Source organism: Anthonomus grandis, chromosome 22 (assembly GCF_022605725.1).
Source record: "Anthonomus grandis grandis chromosome 22, icAntGran1.3, whole genome shotgun sequence".
Classification (NCBI taxonomy): Eukaryota; Metazoa; Arthropoda; class Insecta; order Coleoptera; family Curculionidae; genus Anthonomus; species Anthonomus grandis.
In genome coordinates this window covers 36,902,689-36,921,712 of record NC_065567.1, presented here as the reverse complement: position 1 = coordinate 36,921,712, position 19,024 = coordinate 36,902,689, and the positions used below count along the sequence as shown (strand labels likewise).

The window sequence follows — 19,024 nt, the reverse complement described above, 5'->3', positions numbered from 1 at the left end:
ATTTAGAATACCTATTTGGAATATTTGCGACTATGAATGGTTTTTTTGTATTTATCAATATAATAATATCAATAAACCATTTATTTTATTTATTTAATTTTTAAGACAACCGGTTAGATTTGTCAATCAATATCTGGAGTATCACGGCGTGAATACCTGTCTACCAAAAGTGGTAAAAACCAGATGCACCGCTTGAAAAAACTTTTATGTTATAAAGTGTTCGATCCAGAAATCCAGATTTTTGACAGCCCACTGACCAGCCGAAATGACCAATCCAGAATCCAGTGTAATTAGTGAAGTAAAATTATTATTAATTAAAACTTTTAAGTCCGGAAGCCCAAATTTTAAACCAGAATTGAGGCCCTTGGAGTTGGGATTCTCTAATTTAAATTAGAATCGTCTAATCCTAATGCATAGACCTAAATTCATTTGGTTGGTAAGGAAAACTGCAAATTAACCAAACAAATCTAGAAAAATTATTTTGAGAGCTACTGAAATTGATGTATTATTTAGATTATCTGGTTTTTCAGAGTACAATTAATAGTTTCAGAACAAATGGTGTTGAAGTTTGCTTTTAAAAATGAGGAAACTCAAACAAAACAGGCATTTTTTCAATTGTAAAAAGTAAATTGCCAACTATTGTATTAGGATTTGACATCTGGAATAGAATAAGGTAAGAGTGATTTACTGTCTGACACTAAATAGGATACCACATACAACAATAATGTAGTTTTTTAATAGAAGCACAACAGCAGATGTAAGAATCTTTTAATCATACTGATGGATCACATCTCTTTAATAGCCCAAAAAATTATTTTTTAAAGTTAAACAACACTTCTTAGTTAAACACTTCTTCATGACTTTAATTGACTAAAACTTTGTGATTAATTTATTTTGTCATTTTTTGTTTTGGATATATTGCCTGATAATTTTGCTTATTTGAACACCTCTTGAAAATGCATTTACAATTCTACTATACCTTATATATACTATATTTTAGAAAATTATAATTTCAAACTTTCCACAACATAAGAAAGGTTTGAACTATATTTGAATTCAAATCTCAATTAGGTAGTTAATAATGAAGAAATACAAACTGCACAATAATAAATATCATTAGTTGTTGCACTGTTTCCAATCTTCATGTCTCTAATATTTAAATAAATTCATTTTAAACACAAAATTAATTTGTTAATCAAGTCAAATTTACAGAGGTTGGGAAAGACAAATTTAATTTTGTTTGTTTCATACATCCTTGCGAGGATGCCCCTTGAGCTTTGCATTCTTTGAGAGCCCTTTGATAATGTCTACTAGTATTGAGCATTCCTTGGCTTTTGATAAGTTACCTCCTTTTGACATATTCAGGTGGTTTTTTGGCTGATATAACACTCAAGAACAAGTCAACATTTGGGGTCTATGGAATACCAAGATTTTTAGGTAAAGACTATATTTGTGTCCTGTTCAATCTATTGACTCATATATTTAACCCTACAGAGCAAATTAAAAAAAAAGGGGATTCTGTGCAGGCCTGCAGTCAACTGCAGGCCATCTCAATCTGAAATTTTTTTTAAATATTTGAAATTTTATTAAATCTGTCTTTGTTCCACCATGTCAAAGGTCTTATTTCCACTTAGGGGCTAATCTTGCATTACTAATTTGTCTTGACTTTCTAATCATATTTGTGAATCCATGAAATCCAATGATGCCCAGTCTCAGATTTTTAAGGTCATGATTTTCAAAAAGCGTTTGACAGGATTGATCATTATATTTTGTTAAATAAATTACATTGCTATTGCTTTTCATTCAGGCTAATTAATTTGTTTCACCATGCCTACTTGGTTTATCCCAGTTTGTAGAGTATAAGGGCTTGAGATCCAAATTATTTTATGTTATTTCGGGTTTATCTCAAGGTTCAAATCTGGGTCCATTGTATAATTTTATTTTCATATTTTATTTGTTTATCAATGATTTGGTTAACTAATTCAACTGCCATAGGACGGCTTTTGTCGATTACTTAAAGTTATTCTTTTACATAGACAGTTCAAATTCAAATAGTTTATGTTTTTAATAAACAATTTTCTCAAATTTCAAGTCAAACTTAATATCTAATAGATTGAAAAAGGTTTTAAATCTATTAGATATTAAAATTTTAAAACTTACACACAGCTTAAAAAATTCACGAAATCAGAGTAATAACAGGATGGATATAAAGATTGCCAAGGAAACACATAATACAACATCAAAAATCACATTGTTGGTATCACACCTCATCATCTGGGAATAGAATGGATTTTGAATTAGTTTAAGTTTTTATTACTTTTTTAAAGTTTTAGCTTGCAAACCCCCAATCTTACATGGAAGCTTGTTAAAATACTGTACTGCTGTAAAGTCAGGTCTGGTTTGAGTTTTCTTCAAATGACAAAAGGACGCTCTTATATCCTGTTTATGGCGCGTTGTAATTTAAAGGACAACAGTATTATTGATTACTTATTTCTTTTTTTATTCTTATGATTTTTTGGAAACTTGATGTGCTGATAACAGGCTGAGGCTTAATGCGGTGAAATGTAGTGTAGTTGGTTTTTTATGATCAAAAATCCACATTACTTACAACTAGTCAATCAAGAATAACATCTTGAGCAGACTTAATCAGATTACTGATCAATTCTTATCACCTTTGATTCTGAGTTTACCTTTATACCACATTTTAATAGTCTTGTGGCGTCAGCCATGAATAAACTTGGGTTTATAATTAGAAACTCTCAAAGCTTTACTACAGAGTCTACGTCTAAACCTCTATGGCTGCATCATGTGGAATCCAATTTACCAGTGCCACATTGATTTGACTGAATCTGTTTAGTGCAGGTTTGCCTAATACTTAGCCTATAGACTTAATATATTGATCACCGCCAACTATTAGGTAGCTTTTATCTAAATCCATTACATCTGAGAAGTGTCTTTTTTGTTAAGTTTTTATATGGGTAATTAATGATTTAAGGGACAGTCCTTTTCTTCTCTCTTGTATTGTTTTCTTGATCCTAGGCTTAATAATTAAAACCTTCTTCTTACCAAGGCCTCACTCGAATAGGTGGTTAAAGTGTCCAGCTTTTAACTTGGACACAGCCAGGTCCACCAGGTTTTTTGCTCTTTTGATTTAAATTAATTCTTGATTCTTATCCTAATTTAGTGTTGATTTTTTATTATTTATTTTCTCAAACTCACTACTTTTTTTATTATATAGCAATTCTTTTATAGTTTAGTTGCATGGATCTAATACAGTTCATGCATTCGTACTTGTACATTTATATATTTAATTGATGTTCCTGTAACTGGGTATATGTAACCTGTTGGAAATCAAGCTTATTATTATTATTATTAAAATCACCTTTATATGTAATGTGCGATGTACCTAAAAATATTTTTCATTTGTGCAACATAAATGTATTTCCAATAAATATAATTGTTGGTAGTATAATCGATATATCACGACTTTAATTAGGGCTTATTGTGGTTGATTGTGTTTAAAACTTAAATTTTGATTTATATATTGTTTTGATTTTTGTTTCGGTTAAGTTTAGTTTAATTATTTTTTAAGTTAATATATAATAAGTTAATGTGTAACCAAATTGTGAACTATTTCCAATTATTGGACAAGTTGCCTGTTGGGAATAATGGCTTAAATAAATAAATAGATCTATTAAAAATGTATCTTTAAGTTATGATATTACATTCTTCCAATTTTTTGTATAGTGGTAAACAATAACATTTCTTAGTTATTGATCTTTAAATGTACATTTGGAAAGTATGTTATATGGAAACCCCAAAGAACAAATATATGTTAACATATAAGTAAAATTGAACCTTAAGGCATATTTATTTATAGAAAAGTACCTCAGATAATAATATAAATAAAAAGCAAAGCATTGAATTTTCAGAGCATGGGGGAGTGATTCCTCCCAAGACGTTAATATGGTAATGATGAATTCTGATAAAGCTGGTTTCAGACGCAAGCCAGATCCAGCCTCGTCAGCTAATATTATCCATCCTATTAATGAGGGCGCAATTGCTTTGCAGCAAAAGTCAATCTCTGATGAGTCCCCTAATTTTTTATTATACAAAAAGGTATGTTTTCCATTTGTAGTCAAATTTTTTTGTTTGACTACAAATGGAATTAATGGAGTTAACCATTTTTGTAAAGCACTAACAAATGAATAATTTGAATTTGTATTTGTATTGATTTAATTTTGTTTTTTTGTTATTTGCAGATGGAAAAAATCATTGAACAAATGCAGGATGAAAATACTGGAGTTCCTGTGCGGACAGTAAAATCATTCATGTCAAAAATACCATCAGTTTTTACAGGTTCAGACTTAATTTTATGGATGACCAAAAATTTAGATTTAGAAGATCAGCAGGAAGCTTTACATTTTGCTCATCTAATAGCTGCTCACGGATATTTTTTCCCAATAGAAGATCATATGCTGACAGTTCGAAATGATGGCACTTTCTATAGATTTCAAACACCATACTTTTGGCCCTCAAACTGTTGGGAACCTGAAAATACAGATTATGGTATTTTTAAATAAATAGCTTAGTAGTGATTATTTTTTACTTTTGCATGTGTTATATATTTAGGCAATATGTATTTTTTTAAATTTTATATGTATTTTAATCCAGCTACGATTCTTAAGAGTGCTGTTTTATATATATACATAGATTGTTTTGGGTGAAACATGTTCACTTTATTTCTGACTGATTATAACAAAAAGACTAAGTCCAGACTTTAATACAAATAAAGGCTTTTAAAAATCAATAGTTGGTATTGTTTATATATGTAGATAAGAAATTGAGATATATTATATTATTTTTGTTCTATTTTTCTTTATTATTTTTTCATTCCTACAGCATGTTTCTATGATAAATCATGCTATATATTCCATATTAGTTAAACTTTTAAAAAGGTGATGCATAAGTCCCCTGAAGATGAAAACTTCTATATGAAGAATGCTCTGAAGTCTTAATTTAAAATTTTGTTTTCTTTGTATTGTATAGAAATGTTCAATGTTAATTATCCTTATATAAAGGAATTTTTTTTAAATATCATAACTAGAGGCTATCCTGGTTTCTGATTTTATAAAACTGTTGATTTTTTTTAAAACACATATGCTAACGAAATGTTGGTCGTTAACAACTTTTTTTTCGCATGGGTGGCTTATTGAGTAGCATTTTAAATGCCAAGGGTGGCCCTTGAAATTCTTATTTCTATATTTTATATAACTTGCAGTGTAGCTAAAAAGATGATATTATAAGAGTGCAAAGGTTTGTGGTCCAGATTATGTTTCAGTCACCTGTGTACTCATATTTTAAAGATCTTAAACTCTCGGAGTTGATTATATATCGCCGTCAATGTCTCACAATTTTATTAGTCTTATTACTATCACTGCAAGGCAGAGTAGTGATTCTTGATTTCTCGGTTAGAAGCTCGTCAGAGTTAGGAGTTGTTCTTTGGATCTTTTGATCCGAACGATTGGATCAGTCATAAAAGCTACAAGTAGGAAACTGCAACATAGTAGCTATAGGTATAAAATTAAATACATTTGTATATACAATGGTTCAAATTCATTTATGCATTATATGCTGATTTTAAGGTAGGTATTACTCTAAGCTCGAAGTATGCAGTTCAAAATAAAGGAACAAATTTTTAATTTGGGCCCCAATTGATATTTTAGAATGCTAAAACTAGTAAAAGCTAGAATATAGTATATAAATATAGTATCAACGTTCTGTCAAACTATTATCAGAATTTTTTGAGGAATTCAGATTAATTCCCAATATTGCTAAATACTATAATGAAAATAATTACTACTAAACGTAATCTTATCACTTTTTTTGTACTTGTAGATAGATATGCAAATGTAAAACACATTTGCAAATATTTTGAGTGATTGTTTAATACAATTATGTAATCACTAAAGAAAACATGTATATAATATTATCAAGGCAAATTCTAGGTTTTTTATATAAAAAAAAGTATATATTTATAGCTCTGTATTTGGTCTTATATTCCTTGTAGATGGATTGAGCAAGGGAGATAATTAATAAACTTATTTTCGTTTTATATAAAATGTTTCAAATGAATTATAGGGTGTTACTATAAAAATGGACAAAAATCATTTATATTAAACTTTGCTGATATTAACATCCTTCGCTATTATTACATGAGTCATGTCTTTCATATTTCCAATGTTCTCGTGCACGACGTATATCTCCGAGCCGTTTCAAATGCCGCATGTATTTAAATATGGAACTTTCCCTGGTTTTTAATTCTTGATCATAAACCAGTTCCTTAGCCCTCCTCCATATGTAAAAATCGAATGGCGGTAGGTCTGGAAATCTTGGGGGCCATTGAATATAGAGTCCTAACAAAAAAAAGTTATGGTGATCGAAATATGACCTTGCAAGTCTAGATATATTCAATTGCGTTAAAATATATTGCTAGAGATTCCACAATTATGGTCTGGCACACCTTTCGCCCAAGACCCGGCATAAAACATTTAAATAAGACATCATTGGAAGAAATATTCTGGTCAAGTTGATAAATTGCATAAATATGGTTTGTTTAATTATCAAGTTTTTTCATATACAGGCTCATGATCGATAAAGTAAATTTCGGTGTCGTATAGGTAGGTACATAGTTATAGCTATAACGATAAAATATTATTTGTAGCTGTCTACCTTTGCAAACGAACCATGCAAAATAAAACCAGATTAGAGTTAGCCGATTATGAAGCTGAAAATTTGGCCAGATTGCAAAAAATGTTTTCAAGAAAATGGGAATTTATTTTTATGCAAGCAGAAGCTCAGAGTAAAGTCGATAAAAAACGCGATAAACTGGAAAGAAAAGTGTTGGATAGTCAAGAGAGGGCTTTCTGGGATGTACACAGACCCATGGTAAGTGATAAGCATGCATACTCAGTACTGACCTATTAGTTACGACATAGCTATCTTCAAGTGAAAACTTTAAATTTCTTTATATGGGCGGAAGAACAAACTCTTAACCATAGTTAAAAGATTTTTTGATTCAAAACTTGGACTATGGTTAGTTATAAATTTTGTCAAAACCCATTTTAAGGCTTTTGTATTGCATGCATTGTCATTTGATTTATAAGTTAATATACATACATAAAATATATATACATTTTTCTTTGACAGCCTGGATGTGTCAACACCACGGAAATAGATATTAAAAAGGCCTGCCAAATGAATAAACCGAACAGAGCAATGAAGAACAAGCAAAATAATCCTGCCAAAATCTTATTCAGTTTAAGTGGATCACAACCCAAAAACTCGTCCGAGCAGCTTAAGAAACAAATTACCGTACTTAAAACTCAACTAGAAAGAAGAAACATAAAAGTATCAAAAGCTGCAGAGACGTACGTTTTAATGAAAAGTTTTTAATTTAGACTAAACTGATACAAAATTTCAGATTTATCTCTTATTACGAGCAGTATTTGGAGTATGATCCATTTTTTGTTCAGCCTGAATATTTAAATCCGTGGATCTTTGATAGCACGGAACTATGGGAACAGGATAAAATGTCTAAGGAAGTGTCTGCTAGGCGAGTTAAAAGATGGGCATTTAGTCTACAGGAATTAATAGCAGATCCGATAGGAAGAGAGCATTTTGAAAAATTTCTTGATAAAGAATTTAGTGGCGAAAATCTAAAGTAAGTTTAATTGTTCTCTTTATTCTAATCAAATATTTTTTTGTAGTACTTTAACCATAAAGTCCTTTTAGATTTGATTTCATTATTCTTCGATAGTCTTTCGATAATTAATTCATATTAAAATTATTCATTAATAAATTCAATAATTTTTTTCCGTTTGAATCAAATTCTTAAAAGTCGTTATATGAGCTTTATTTTTATTAATACCTACCGTGCTTCAAAAATGTTATCTTGGTTATTTCAACAATAAGCACACCTAGCAATTCAAAGTCTGCAACTAAGAATTAATATTTTTTGCACCAGTTAGTAGTCGTAAATGATAGTTGGATTAATGCTTTATAATTTTTTAATATTCAAGGTTTTGGGAGGCCGTTCAAGAACTTAAATGTTTACCTCAAAGTCAAGTTCAGCAAAAAGTATCGGATATTTGGGACTACTATTTGGCTTCGGATGCAAAATGCCCTATAAATGTTGATTCACATTCTTATGAACTGACCAAAAAATGTATGGAGAATCCTGACCGATGGTCTTTCGATAATGCTGCAGTAAGTTAAAGTTTTGAAATTAAGAGTTTATTCTAAAGGTTTTAGCAAAACGCTATTTTAAGTAAATTAACTTAAACCATCACATTTTCTAATTTATTATTTTTTGGTGCTTTTAATTTACATTTCGCTATTTTTTTCATCATTTTGGTAGGTGTACATTATAAAAATTTAGATTTGATTCCGTTTATCGAGGGCAGCATCAGCTAAGATTCTAGGAGACGAAACATATTTTTTTTTATTATTATTTTATTTTAATACATTCTTTGCTAATAAAAAATAATAAGTATTAAATAAAAAATTGAAAAACGATTAAAATATATGTCCCAACTGTTTTTTTAAACTGTTTTGTTAGTTGACACCATTCAAGCCTCTCTGTAAACCTTAAAGGGTCTGATATGTAGGATTTCTTAAACTACATTTAAAATTCAATAGTCTTTTTAATTTAACACAACTGCTGGGTTTCGTATGATATAACGAGCCTTTAAATGCCCCCAAAAATATATGTCTACTGGTTTAGCTCCGGCTATTTAGGCGGGCAATCCATTAATCCTCGTTCGCTAGAAAGTTTTATATGAATAATTTCTAAAATAAATCATCATGCTCTGGTGTAATTCAACCGGTTTGGAACATCTCAAATTGAAGTATATTTTAGTGTACTTGGTGTTAAAAAGAAAAGTTAAAAATCTTAAAAGTTTCTAATATTTAGAGTATTTTTGGATTAACATTATTGATTTGGATTTATTGAAGCATTTTGAATATCATGTATAATATCATACTCTAAATATTAGAACACACCCATGTACATACCCAATACTCTTTGCGTTATTGATTTACTCTTGAAACAGTTTGAAATTTAGGGTATTTGTAGGCTAACAATATTGAGTTATTCTTATAAGAAGGTCTGCAATTTAGATGTGCAGTACCCAGGGATTTAATTTTATAATATGTTTCGTTCACTATGGTTTTTATTTTAGGCACATGTATATCAGCTTATGAAAAGTGATAGCTACTCAAGATATTTGCGTTCAGAGATGTATAAAGATTTTTTAAATGGATCCAGAAAAAAGGTAAGTGTGAAGACAACCAAAAATATCTACTCTCGGTATTATTGTACTCTATAGGACTAATCTTTTATATTTTTTACATTGAAATTTAAATACAAAGAAAATAGGGATGTTTCATTAAAAATAACATTTGTGCGTTGCGAAATTTAAAATTGATTAGTGTTGCTAATTTCCATATGCTTCTATTATGTCATCGTTATTGATATAGTTTTAAGTGGGGTATCTTGAAATTTTTGGCTAATTGTCCAAGCTTTGGATATTTAAAAGAAAAATGCTATACTTTAGATGACATAAAGAAGCCTAAAATACAAAATGTATTATGAAAGGACTTCAAATATTATTTCCGCAGTTCAATTATTTTATTATTACTATTTAGTCGTGAATTCTGGATTTTTTCAAATGAACAATATTAGATTTTTAGACTAATTCGTAATAAAATCTGAATATTTTTAACATTTTCTGTTTGTTGCAGACCTCGGTAAAAGGAATACGTTCGATAGTATCATTTTCGGCAAGAAAGGATAATGCTACATAGTTTATTAGAAATAAAAATAGACATTACACTAAATTTACTTAAGTTTAAAATGTATAAGAAGACTAACGACAATACAACATTTAGGCGTACCGGAAATTAAAAATATAATAATGAAGGATTATTCATGGTCGACGGTAGGTTGAACTTGTTTCTTCTCAATTGCTTTCAAAACAAAATATGCATTGTTGTTAATAAAGCTTGACAAGTTGCATATTGAAGCTGACAGTTGTAACTAAAATAAAGGTGTTACAAAAACTGTTTCAGTTAGTATATATAACAAAAAATCAAGCTAAAAATAGCCAATCATAAAAAAAACAGGTAAAACAATCACTCTCGTGAAGGGTCATAAAATATACAATATAAAAAATTTTAGTACCATAAAACAATAAAATTATAGTGCTATACTAAGAAAAATACATGAATACATTGAAATAAAGATAACGTAATTAAATTTGAAAGATGTGAATTGCAAACCTATTAATTAATTTGTATTAAAATATTTCAGAAAACTAGTCTGGGACAGTAGCCCTTTTTTTAACAAAAGAGCTTTGGTAGAGCACCTAAATGCCAAACTGTTGTTACTTTGGCGTATGGATAAGGGTAGATGATTGAACATTTTCTTTCCATTGTACACCACTGATTTTTTTACTTGTTCAGACCGGGGGATTGATATACTTGATATACTATTGATTGACAATCTGATATAAGCGGCATGCCGGGTATTATAACCTATATTCTCCACATTTTAGTTACCCGAGAGTTCACCAAGAACAGTTTGTTATGTTTGACTTTAGATCTCTGTGATACAGTTTGTTGCTGTTGTAATGTGTCCGTTCGACACAATAAAAACGTTAGGAGGATTAATAAAATATTTTCTATTTTAAATTAATACAATATATTTTAAAGAGGGGATTTTCATCAAAAGTCCAAACAGTCATATAGCAGATAAAATGCTTATAAAATTAAGTTTTCATTCGTTACAGTTAAAAATTGACAAAATGTGAAACATTACAGATAAAAATTTCATTTAAAGTACCCGTCGAATCAAAAAGACCCTTTTTAATTAATTTTTGTACTTAATCAAGTTAAAAGCTTCTAGGATTTAATTAATAAGTACCTTAAGACTCTTCTAGATCTCTCAGGACGGCCAAAATCTAGTACAAGATTGCTATATATGCACGGCAGTTGTGCACATCTTTATGTGAATTATATAAGTCTAGATTTGGTTACTGTGCAGCAAACACTGCATAACATACATACAGGGAAGAGCGGAAAGGATTCGTAAGTTCGAAATCCATATTTTAAGAAGTGAACCATCTGAGTACACAACAATGAAACTAGGATTTCAGCTTTAGTTAAATATTGTGGTATAAGTGATTATTTAACTGCCTTGTTGAAAGAGGTGTATCGCGGTTTTCTAACTATTCAAGCATCCATTGTAATAGATTATTTTCTGAGATTTTGATAAACCGAAGGCTGATTATATTCATAGAAAGTTGCGTCATCAGCAAATAACTCGCCCTCATCCTGAGAACATGTTAGATCATTATATAAATGACAAACAGCATGAGGCTAACTACTGATTATTGAAGAACTCGATAGTTCAAAGTTATCCCCAATCTCTGGCTTTCCTGGCCTTTTAAGATATTAAGGGTTGTATTTAAATTCTCCGCCCATAAAGAGGGTTAATATAATTTGATTGATAGACTTTATATGTGATTGCTCTATGAAAAGAAAATTGAAGTTTCGTGGAGGTGGTATTTTCATTGCTGTGAAGGATATTTCTCAGCTCCTCATAGAAATTTTAATTATTACAATAATGGTGGATTACTTGATTTTATTTACAAAAGATTAACCTACATTCGACTGAATAAACTGATATGTAATTACATGTACAGGATGGTTCAGTTGCAACAACGTTAAATCATTAATCGTATATCTAATAAATTAATATTTACACGCTACGAGTCTCTGCGCTAAGTGGATGATAACCTTCTTGCTATCAAATTAACTTTTTTTAAGTTCCTTTAGTTGCAATGGCATCACATTAAAATTAAACTTAAGGAGCAAAAAAGACAATCACTTTTTTTTTGCTTCTGTGCATTTCATATTATCACTTAATCTGAAAAATATTTCCAGAGAAGATACTAACTGATAATATAGTTGTAGGTAAAATAAACTAACAGCTTTAAATATAATATAAGTAGACATAAATTATGCATATAATACGTATTGAGGAGTTTTAGATGGTCATTGCTTGTAGATAATATCTATATGCTACAGTGCTTGTTATATTTTCAAATAAAAACATATCACTTAATTTTTAAAAATGCGCTGAACCACCCTCAATATAAAATAAACATGTTTTAAATATTATTTTAGCTGTAATGTACAAATAAGAAACTATCTTGTTAGTTGCTGGAGGAGTTCCGCATGAATTATATGATTTAAAAGTTAGTGTAACCCTAGATAAAAATATCAAAAATACGTCCGAGTATTTTTTTTCCAGAAAAAAAAAACAAATTATATATGAAGCTCGACGTTTCGTTTTCATTTGGTCACCCTGTGTATCTTTAGATAACTTATATAGCAAGCTATACTACTCACTGTAGAAATTAGACCATACAAAATATATGTCTTTCTGAAAATAATTGTAGCATGTAGGCTATTTTTTGTAACTAAAGCAGATAAAATACATTTATTTAACTAATTTAATCAAATGAATTATTATATAATTAGCATATAGTAGTCATTGTATATTAATCAGCTTTAACAGATAGGCTAATTTTGTGTGTATTTTTCCCGCTACAATTAAAAACAGAGCTAGACCAAAGTTACAATAAAGTAACGAAACGTCGCCGGCTGATTGAATTGTGTTTTATTTTCCTTACATCCATAAAATATAAATATTTGTTTGACCAAAAACTCCTTTACCTGATTCTGACTAATTCTTGTTAAAGACTATACCAATTCTTATTTCTCCGAGTATCAAGAATTCTAGAAATATTTGAAATTTAGAATTATGACATATTAATATAACTTATGACATAAGTTGTCGATCTTAAAAATAATTATTTTGGTTCTATTTCTGTCGAGAATCAAATAATAATACCGAATAGGTCCCGAATTGAGTTCACCCAGCGAGTCTCTCTCAACTACCATTATCATTTTAAATATATATATATATATATATATATATATATATATATAAATATATATATATATATAAATATATATATATATGTATTAATCTTTCATGCTTCTTTAAAGCCACAAATTACAGAATTTCTGATTATTTCTCAATTATATTCCAACCATTTAAGGACACTAATATTTTGTTGATATTTGAAGGTTACGTATTATATTATGAGTTGTTTACACACACCTCCTGTGTCCGTGTACTTTTCATTGATTTCTTGTATATTAATTTGAGTAATTTTCAATATCACCCTAGGTATTTAAATCAATTTTAATTGAAGGCAGTGAAAATCGCGAAACCATTTCTTAAACTTTTCAGGCCATTGACGTACTTGTTTATGCCTTTCTGGCATAAGAAATAATTTGTTCCCAATGTATTGAAGAAATCGCCACAATTGGCAACTTCTCAGTTCAAACCCTAAATATATGACTTAATCAGACGTTAATTTTCGGATATTCGGTTGACAATTACGGCGTTTTTTATAAATAGTGCAGTTTACTGGAAGACTCAACCGCCTGCTGACGCTGCAACACGTATTTTTCTTTTTACATTTCAATTATTTCACTGAGTCTTGATGGCCTTGTGTCAAGTAAGTATAGAAATCCTTATTCATATTTGAAAGTACTTAAGTTTTTATTTCCATTTTAGGTACACCAGTTTACAATTCCCTATCACCTCACTTAAAGTAATGCATTCCATTTTTGCTGAAGATAGTTTGGTGAATTTTAGTCCAGATACATGGTAAGTCGGCATTAATGACCCCTATTTAATACCGATATTAATTTCCAAATTTTGTAACTATGCATTCAACTATACTATATTATAGTGCTCCTTTGTTACTCCCAAACCGCATATAAGGGCACCTACTAACAGAAGCTACAATATCGGGTTTTTCGTTTGAAAGGATTTAAGATCATTCAAATAGAAGAGGTCATTAAAATTTGTTTTCATAGCACAACATATTCACTATATTTATTTAAAACAACAAGGATATAACCTATAACCGGGTGATCTATACCTATAAACTAGCAAAGGCTCCTTTAAGATTCGGAACAATTAAACAATGGTGATATGTTCTCTGAACGATCTGTGCTATTAGTTTGTTTTTAGTGATTTAGCGTAGAGATTGAGAGATTTGGACAAAGGCAAAATCAAATCGGCTGGCTGTAACCCCAAATATGATAAAAAGGCTTTTGCTTGTGGAAGGTTGGAATGTTTAAGATGAGTGGGTTATATAGATAATAGATAGAATAGAAGCCTTCTGCGACTCGCTGATATATTGTAGCGCCCTTCGATTTCCCGATTAACAACCTTTTCAGAAGTGATGATCGGTCAGGTCTTTCTTTAAATAGGGGCAATAGAAGTACAGTAATGAATTCAATAATCAAGCAGGCCATCGCTATTAGAAGACTATTAGAGACATAATATATCCCCTCCCCTATATTTACGGCCTACACTGGTACAAAAGGGCTAACCCTATGATACCCCAGTGTCGTGACTAGTGCCAGTACTACGAAAGTGCCTGTGGATATTTCTCTTAAAGTTCTGCAAGGTGTAATGTTCGGGATAGTCGTGGATTGGGAATTGATTCCACATACGTGCAAGTTTCCATAAAAAGAAATCCCGATATAACAACGTTCTAGACGTGAAAACATCTTGTCGAACTTGCATTGTCTTATTTATTTAATGTAACACGACGTTTCGGTTGGTAAGTATCTCCAACCGTTATCAAGTGTAAACTGACAGCAAACTACTATTCTATAGGCTTATATACTAGATGTGTGCAGCGATGTGGAAAGGAAAGTCATCCGTGAAAAGAGTTGGGAGGAGGACACGCCTCTCTCTAGATCCTACACTGTCCTGAGAGTAGAGGCTTCCAGATGTTGGGTACATCGACGCTTGGCTGGCTGAAGATCCCCTGATTCTGTGAAATGAAAACCTCTACGAACTTCCTCTTCCGCCAGTGCTGTTCCTTGTGCAGAATCTTGACTTCTGACCAATGGATATTGTGTCCATTATGCCACGCGTGCTCTGCTATTCCGGATTTGGAAACCTCTCCTCTTTGGGTCCAGCTGCGATGTTCCTTCGCTCTGACTTCTAGGGGGCGCTTCGTTTCACCTATGTATGAGTCACCGCACTCACATGGGATCTGGTAGACGCAATTTTTGGTATCCAACAGGCCATCTGGTTTGGTCTTTGATACCACGCTTCTGATAGTGGTGCTAGATCTAAAGGCAGTTCTAATATTGTACTTGCTGGCAATGCGTCGGATTTGTTCCGATGTACCCCTAATGTAAGGTATGGGTAGAAGTCTGGTTGTCGTGGTGGCCTCGTCTCTGATTTGATTTGGACGCGTCCTTTGGATGGTCCTACTTATTAGCTTCTTTGGATATCCATTCTGTTGTAGGTCTTTGTAGATGGTATCCACTTCAGTCCTGAGATCCTCGTCGCTTCTACAGATGGTTCGAGCTCTATTGTAGAGGGATCTTATGATGCCTACTTTGGTGGTTGCAGGATGGTTGGACTCATAGTGAAGATACTGGCCCGTGTGTGTTGGTTTTCTATAAACTGAAGTTCGTAGATTTCCACCGACCTTTTTAACGAGGAGATCTAGGAAAGGTAGAGCTGAGTCCTTCTCTATCTCCATCGTGAACTTGATTGTTGGTCTGAAGTGAAGCAGAAACTCCTGAAGTGCTTTTTCCTCTTTGTCCCAGATGATGAAGGTGTCGTCCACATATCGAAGCCAGAGCTTGGGTTTGCAATGGGAGGCATCTATTGCATGTTCCTCGAACCATTCCATGAAGATGTTTGCTATTACTGGGGAAAGAGATGAACCCATCGGAAGCAGTGGCGAAGCGTACGAGTAGACAAGGTAGACACTGTCTACCCAAAATTATCCAGTTATTTGTCATTAATTTATCACGTAATTATTTCATGTAATTGTTGAATTAAAATTTAAAAAAAATACACAGAACGTAGTCGCTATCCTTACTATTATTATATAGTATCTAAACATGATTAATCCGAAGGCGCGCCCCGCCTGCCGCACCGATTAAGATAAAAATACAGGGCTGACACCCAATTAATGTATAGGAGCCCCAGGAAGACACATTGATATTTGTCTTCCGAAATTTGGAGCATATTGAACCAAATACGCATCAAGCAGGCTACAGAGGTCCGGCCGCATTCAGCCTATTACGTATGCAAAATTTACTCGCGGGGAAGACATTCGAGCTTTTGTCTATCGAAGTCGACCAGCTATTTTATTATGCTGTTGAGGGTTATTGTTTATGGACACGCTTGATCTGGTCGGCCGCAACACATCTTCAGTTTTGTCTGCATTTGGTGGGGGCGCGTGCTATAGTAATTTAATAATTAGTATTTTTATTTTTGGGTGTATATAAAAGGTTTTTTTAGTGTTTATTTATGAACGACTGTTCGATATTGGCAACTGTATTTTAGTTGTGTTTTTTTGTAAGTAGTATTTATTTTTATCTATCTTTTTATGCTAGTAGTAATTATTTATTTCTTTTTTATATCACTACATAATTTTCCTCTTTGAGTTAATATTTCATACACTTTCATTTTGTATTTCATTAAAGTGAATAATATTGAATACACATTTTTTTCTAATTAACGATTTTTATTGTTTGTCTACCCGAAAAAAAAGTTCACGCTTCGCCACTGATCGGAAGTCCTTCGTCTTGGGCGTAGAATCTATCCTTGACCTGAAAGTAAGAATTACGAAGACAGATCTCTAAAAGTTCCATCACCCCGTCCAGAGGCAGTGTGGTCCGAGTTGAGAAAGCTGCATCCTTGCTTAGTTTGTCTCGGATGATGTTAAGAGACTCTCCTATGGGTATATTGGTGTAGAGACTTTCAACATCAAAACTCACCAATCTGACCTGGAAATGATATGGGCTACTTCGGAAGAGCATGATGGTATCGATAAAAGAGGCTCAGGTCCGCCATTTTCCTTCTATATACCAAACTGTCCAAGCTTCTAGTTAGCTCTAGATCTTCTATAAGACGTATGGCTCTCTTCTGGATAGAATCAAGCAGCTTCAATGTGTTTTTAGCTGCAGAGCGTCATATGTGAGAGCAATACTCAAGAGATGGACGAATCTGAGCCTTGCAGGGTTAAAAGCCGTTGCGGTGGATGCAGGCTTTTCGTTTTAAAGAGAGCCCAAGTTTTTGAGAAGCCACTTTAGCTATTTTCGCTAGATGATCATGCCAAGACATATTACTTCCAAGCTCCATACCTAACAAGTAAATTGACGAAGACAGCGGCAAAGTAAGCCCTCATAATAAGATTTGGGGCGGCAGGGGCTGCCTTCTTTGCAAATACAGCAGCTTGTGAGTCTCAGCTGCATTATGCTCAATCAGATTGCACTTACCCTACTCCAAAATGATGTTAAGGTCGGCATTAATAGTTGTTAAATGGCAACGCCTATGATACTGGGTGTCGGCTGAAGTCATCTGGTTGGGCGACTTGATGGAAGAGCCCAATGTACTGTCATTAGCAAAAGCTGTAAATTGGAAAAAGTCAAGATGGATCCCTGAGGGACACAAGCGTTAATGTGAAACCTCTACAAGGGGTGTCCATCAATCACAATAGAATCGGTTCATGAGGAAGCCTCCAAGCCAAATAAGCAGAGTTGGTGGCAAACTATAAGAATACAGTTTGTTTTAAAGGCTTTCGTGCCAGACCCTATCGAATACCTTTGAAATTTGCTATTACACGAGATTCACCATATTTCTCGATAGCTTCTGTCCAAACTTGCGTGACATTGGCCAACAGTTCGCCAGTAGATCTGTATTTTCGTTAACTATATTGACGGCCGCTAACGATGGAATCCAGATATTTGAAAAATTTCTGGTTGACAAGTTTTTTAATTGGTATCGGTTGAATTCGCGCAAGTTTCCAGTCTCCAGGAAAGGTGTCTTTTGTATGAAAGAGAAAACGGCTTGCACAAAACAGGTGTCAGCACGACCGCACTTTTTAATACTTTTGGCGATATTCCATCAGGGCCGGTAGCCTTGTTAGTGTTCAAGCCTTTGAGAACTTCTTCAAGATCTCTGTGACGGAAGACTATCTGTGGCATCAAAGAAGCCTTTCTTGGAAAAGTGGTGTTTTACCTTTGTGGATCTCCGGTAGAGTTTGATGCGAACATCTGACTCAAGTATGCCTTTTTCATTGCGGTCATTGCAATCGAGCCATATTTGCTGTCAGTGGTGAAATGTTTTACCTACAGAAACCTTGACCAACTGCTTTTGCTACTGACCAGAACGATCTTAATCATTTTTTTTGCAGGTATCGATCATCTGCTTGCACGCAATTCTCAGGGCATTAAAGTTGACCCAATTTGAAGAGGTTTGAAATAAAACCCTCCATAATCCCCATAAAGTAATTTTGGCAGGAATATAAGCCTTCTGCCAAAATCAAGTCTCAAATATCGCTCGCAAACGCTGAAGGCTCGTTAGTTCTAAAGCAGACATTATTTCAAGGAAACGAAGAGAGGAACTGTATTTAATGTCCCTAGTTGGCTGACCTATAATGTATTCTGAGTTTTCATTTCTAGTTCACTTGTGATTATTAATTTGTAATATAAATTACCCTAGTCATATTCCAGCAAGTTGGGATATATTTTCCTACTATTCTGACTTTAAAGAGAGTTATGAAATAAGGCATTAGCAGATGTAGCCCTCTTTAAAGAAGAACTGGATATACCAGTCCTCTTCAGGCGATTTAAAAGGTTCAAATGATTTAACAGCCTAAATATTCTCTGTGCGGTCCTTTGATTTCGATATCAGTGTTTGGATCGAGATGATCTTCCATTAGTAAAGTACCAGAGAAGCACTTTTTTATATATACATTTTTTTTTATTCGAGTCTTCGGTATCAAGAACTCAACGAAAAAGGAAACCGTTATCGGGTATTTACAATAAAAGAAGTTCA

At 32.4% G+C, this 19,024-nt stretch overlaps 1 protein-coding gene across 5 annotated transcripts; it reads left to right on the top strand.

Annotated features, from left to right (window-relative positions):
• Positions 1–180: 180 nt before the first annotated feature.
• LOC126748865 (regulator of G-protein signaling 7) lies at positions 181–12,714 on the top strand. Of its 5 annotated transcripts, XR_007664825.1 has the most exons (11): positions 184–436; positions 531–673; positions 3,933–4,119; positions 4,263–4,569; positions 6,725–6,948; positions 7,210–7,430; positions 7,484–7,723; positions 8,082–8,268; positions 9,243–9,335; positions 9,805–10,001; positions 10,373–12,711. XR_007664825.1 is itself a non-coding variant. In XM_050458381.1 (10 exons), exons 3-10 carry the CDS (start codon positions 3,967–3,969, stop codon positions 9,865–9,867), a joined length of 1,488 nt encoding a protein of 495 aa, XP_050314338.1. In that variant the 5' UTR covers positions 181–436; positions 514–673; positions 3,933–3,966; the 3' UTR covers positions 9,868–12,714. The 5 variants fall into 5 exon arrangements, 4 of the variants coding, with proteins under 4 accessions (XP_050314338.1, XP_050314336.1, XP_050314337.1 ...); XM_050458381.1 differs by having other exon boundaries at positions 181–436; positions 514–673; positions 9,805–12,714; XM_050458380.1 differs by having other exon boundaries at positions 182–436; positions 545–673; positions 9,805–12,714.
• The last annotated feature ends 6,310 nt before the right edge of the window (positions 12,715–19,024 follow it).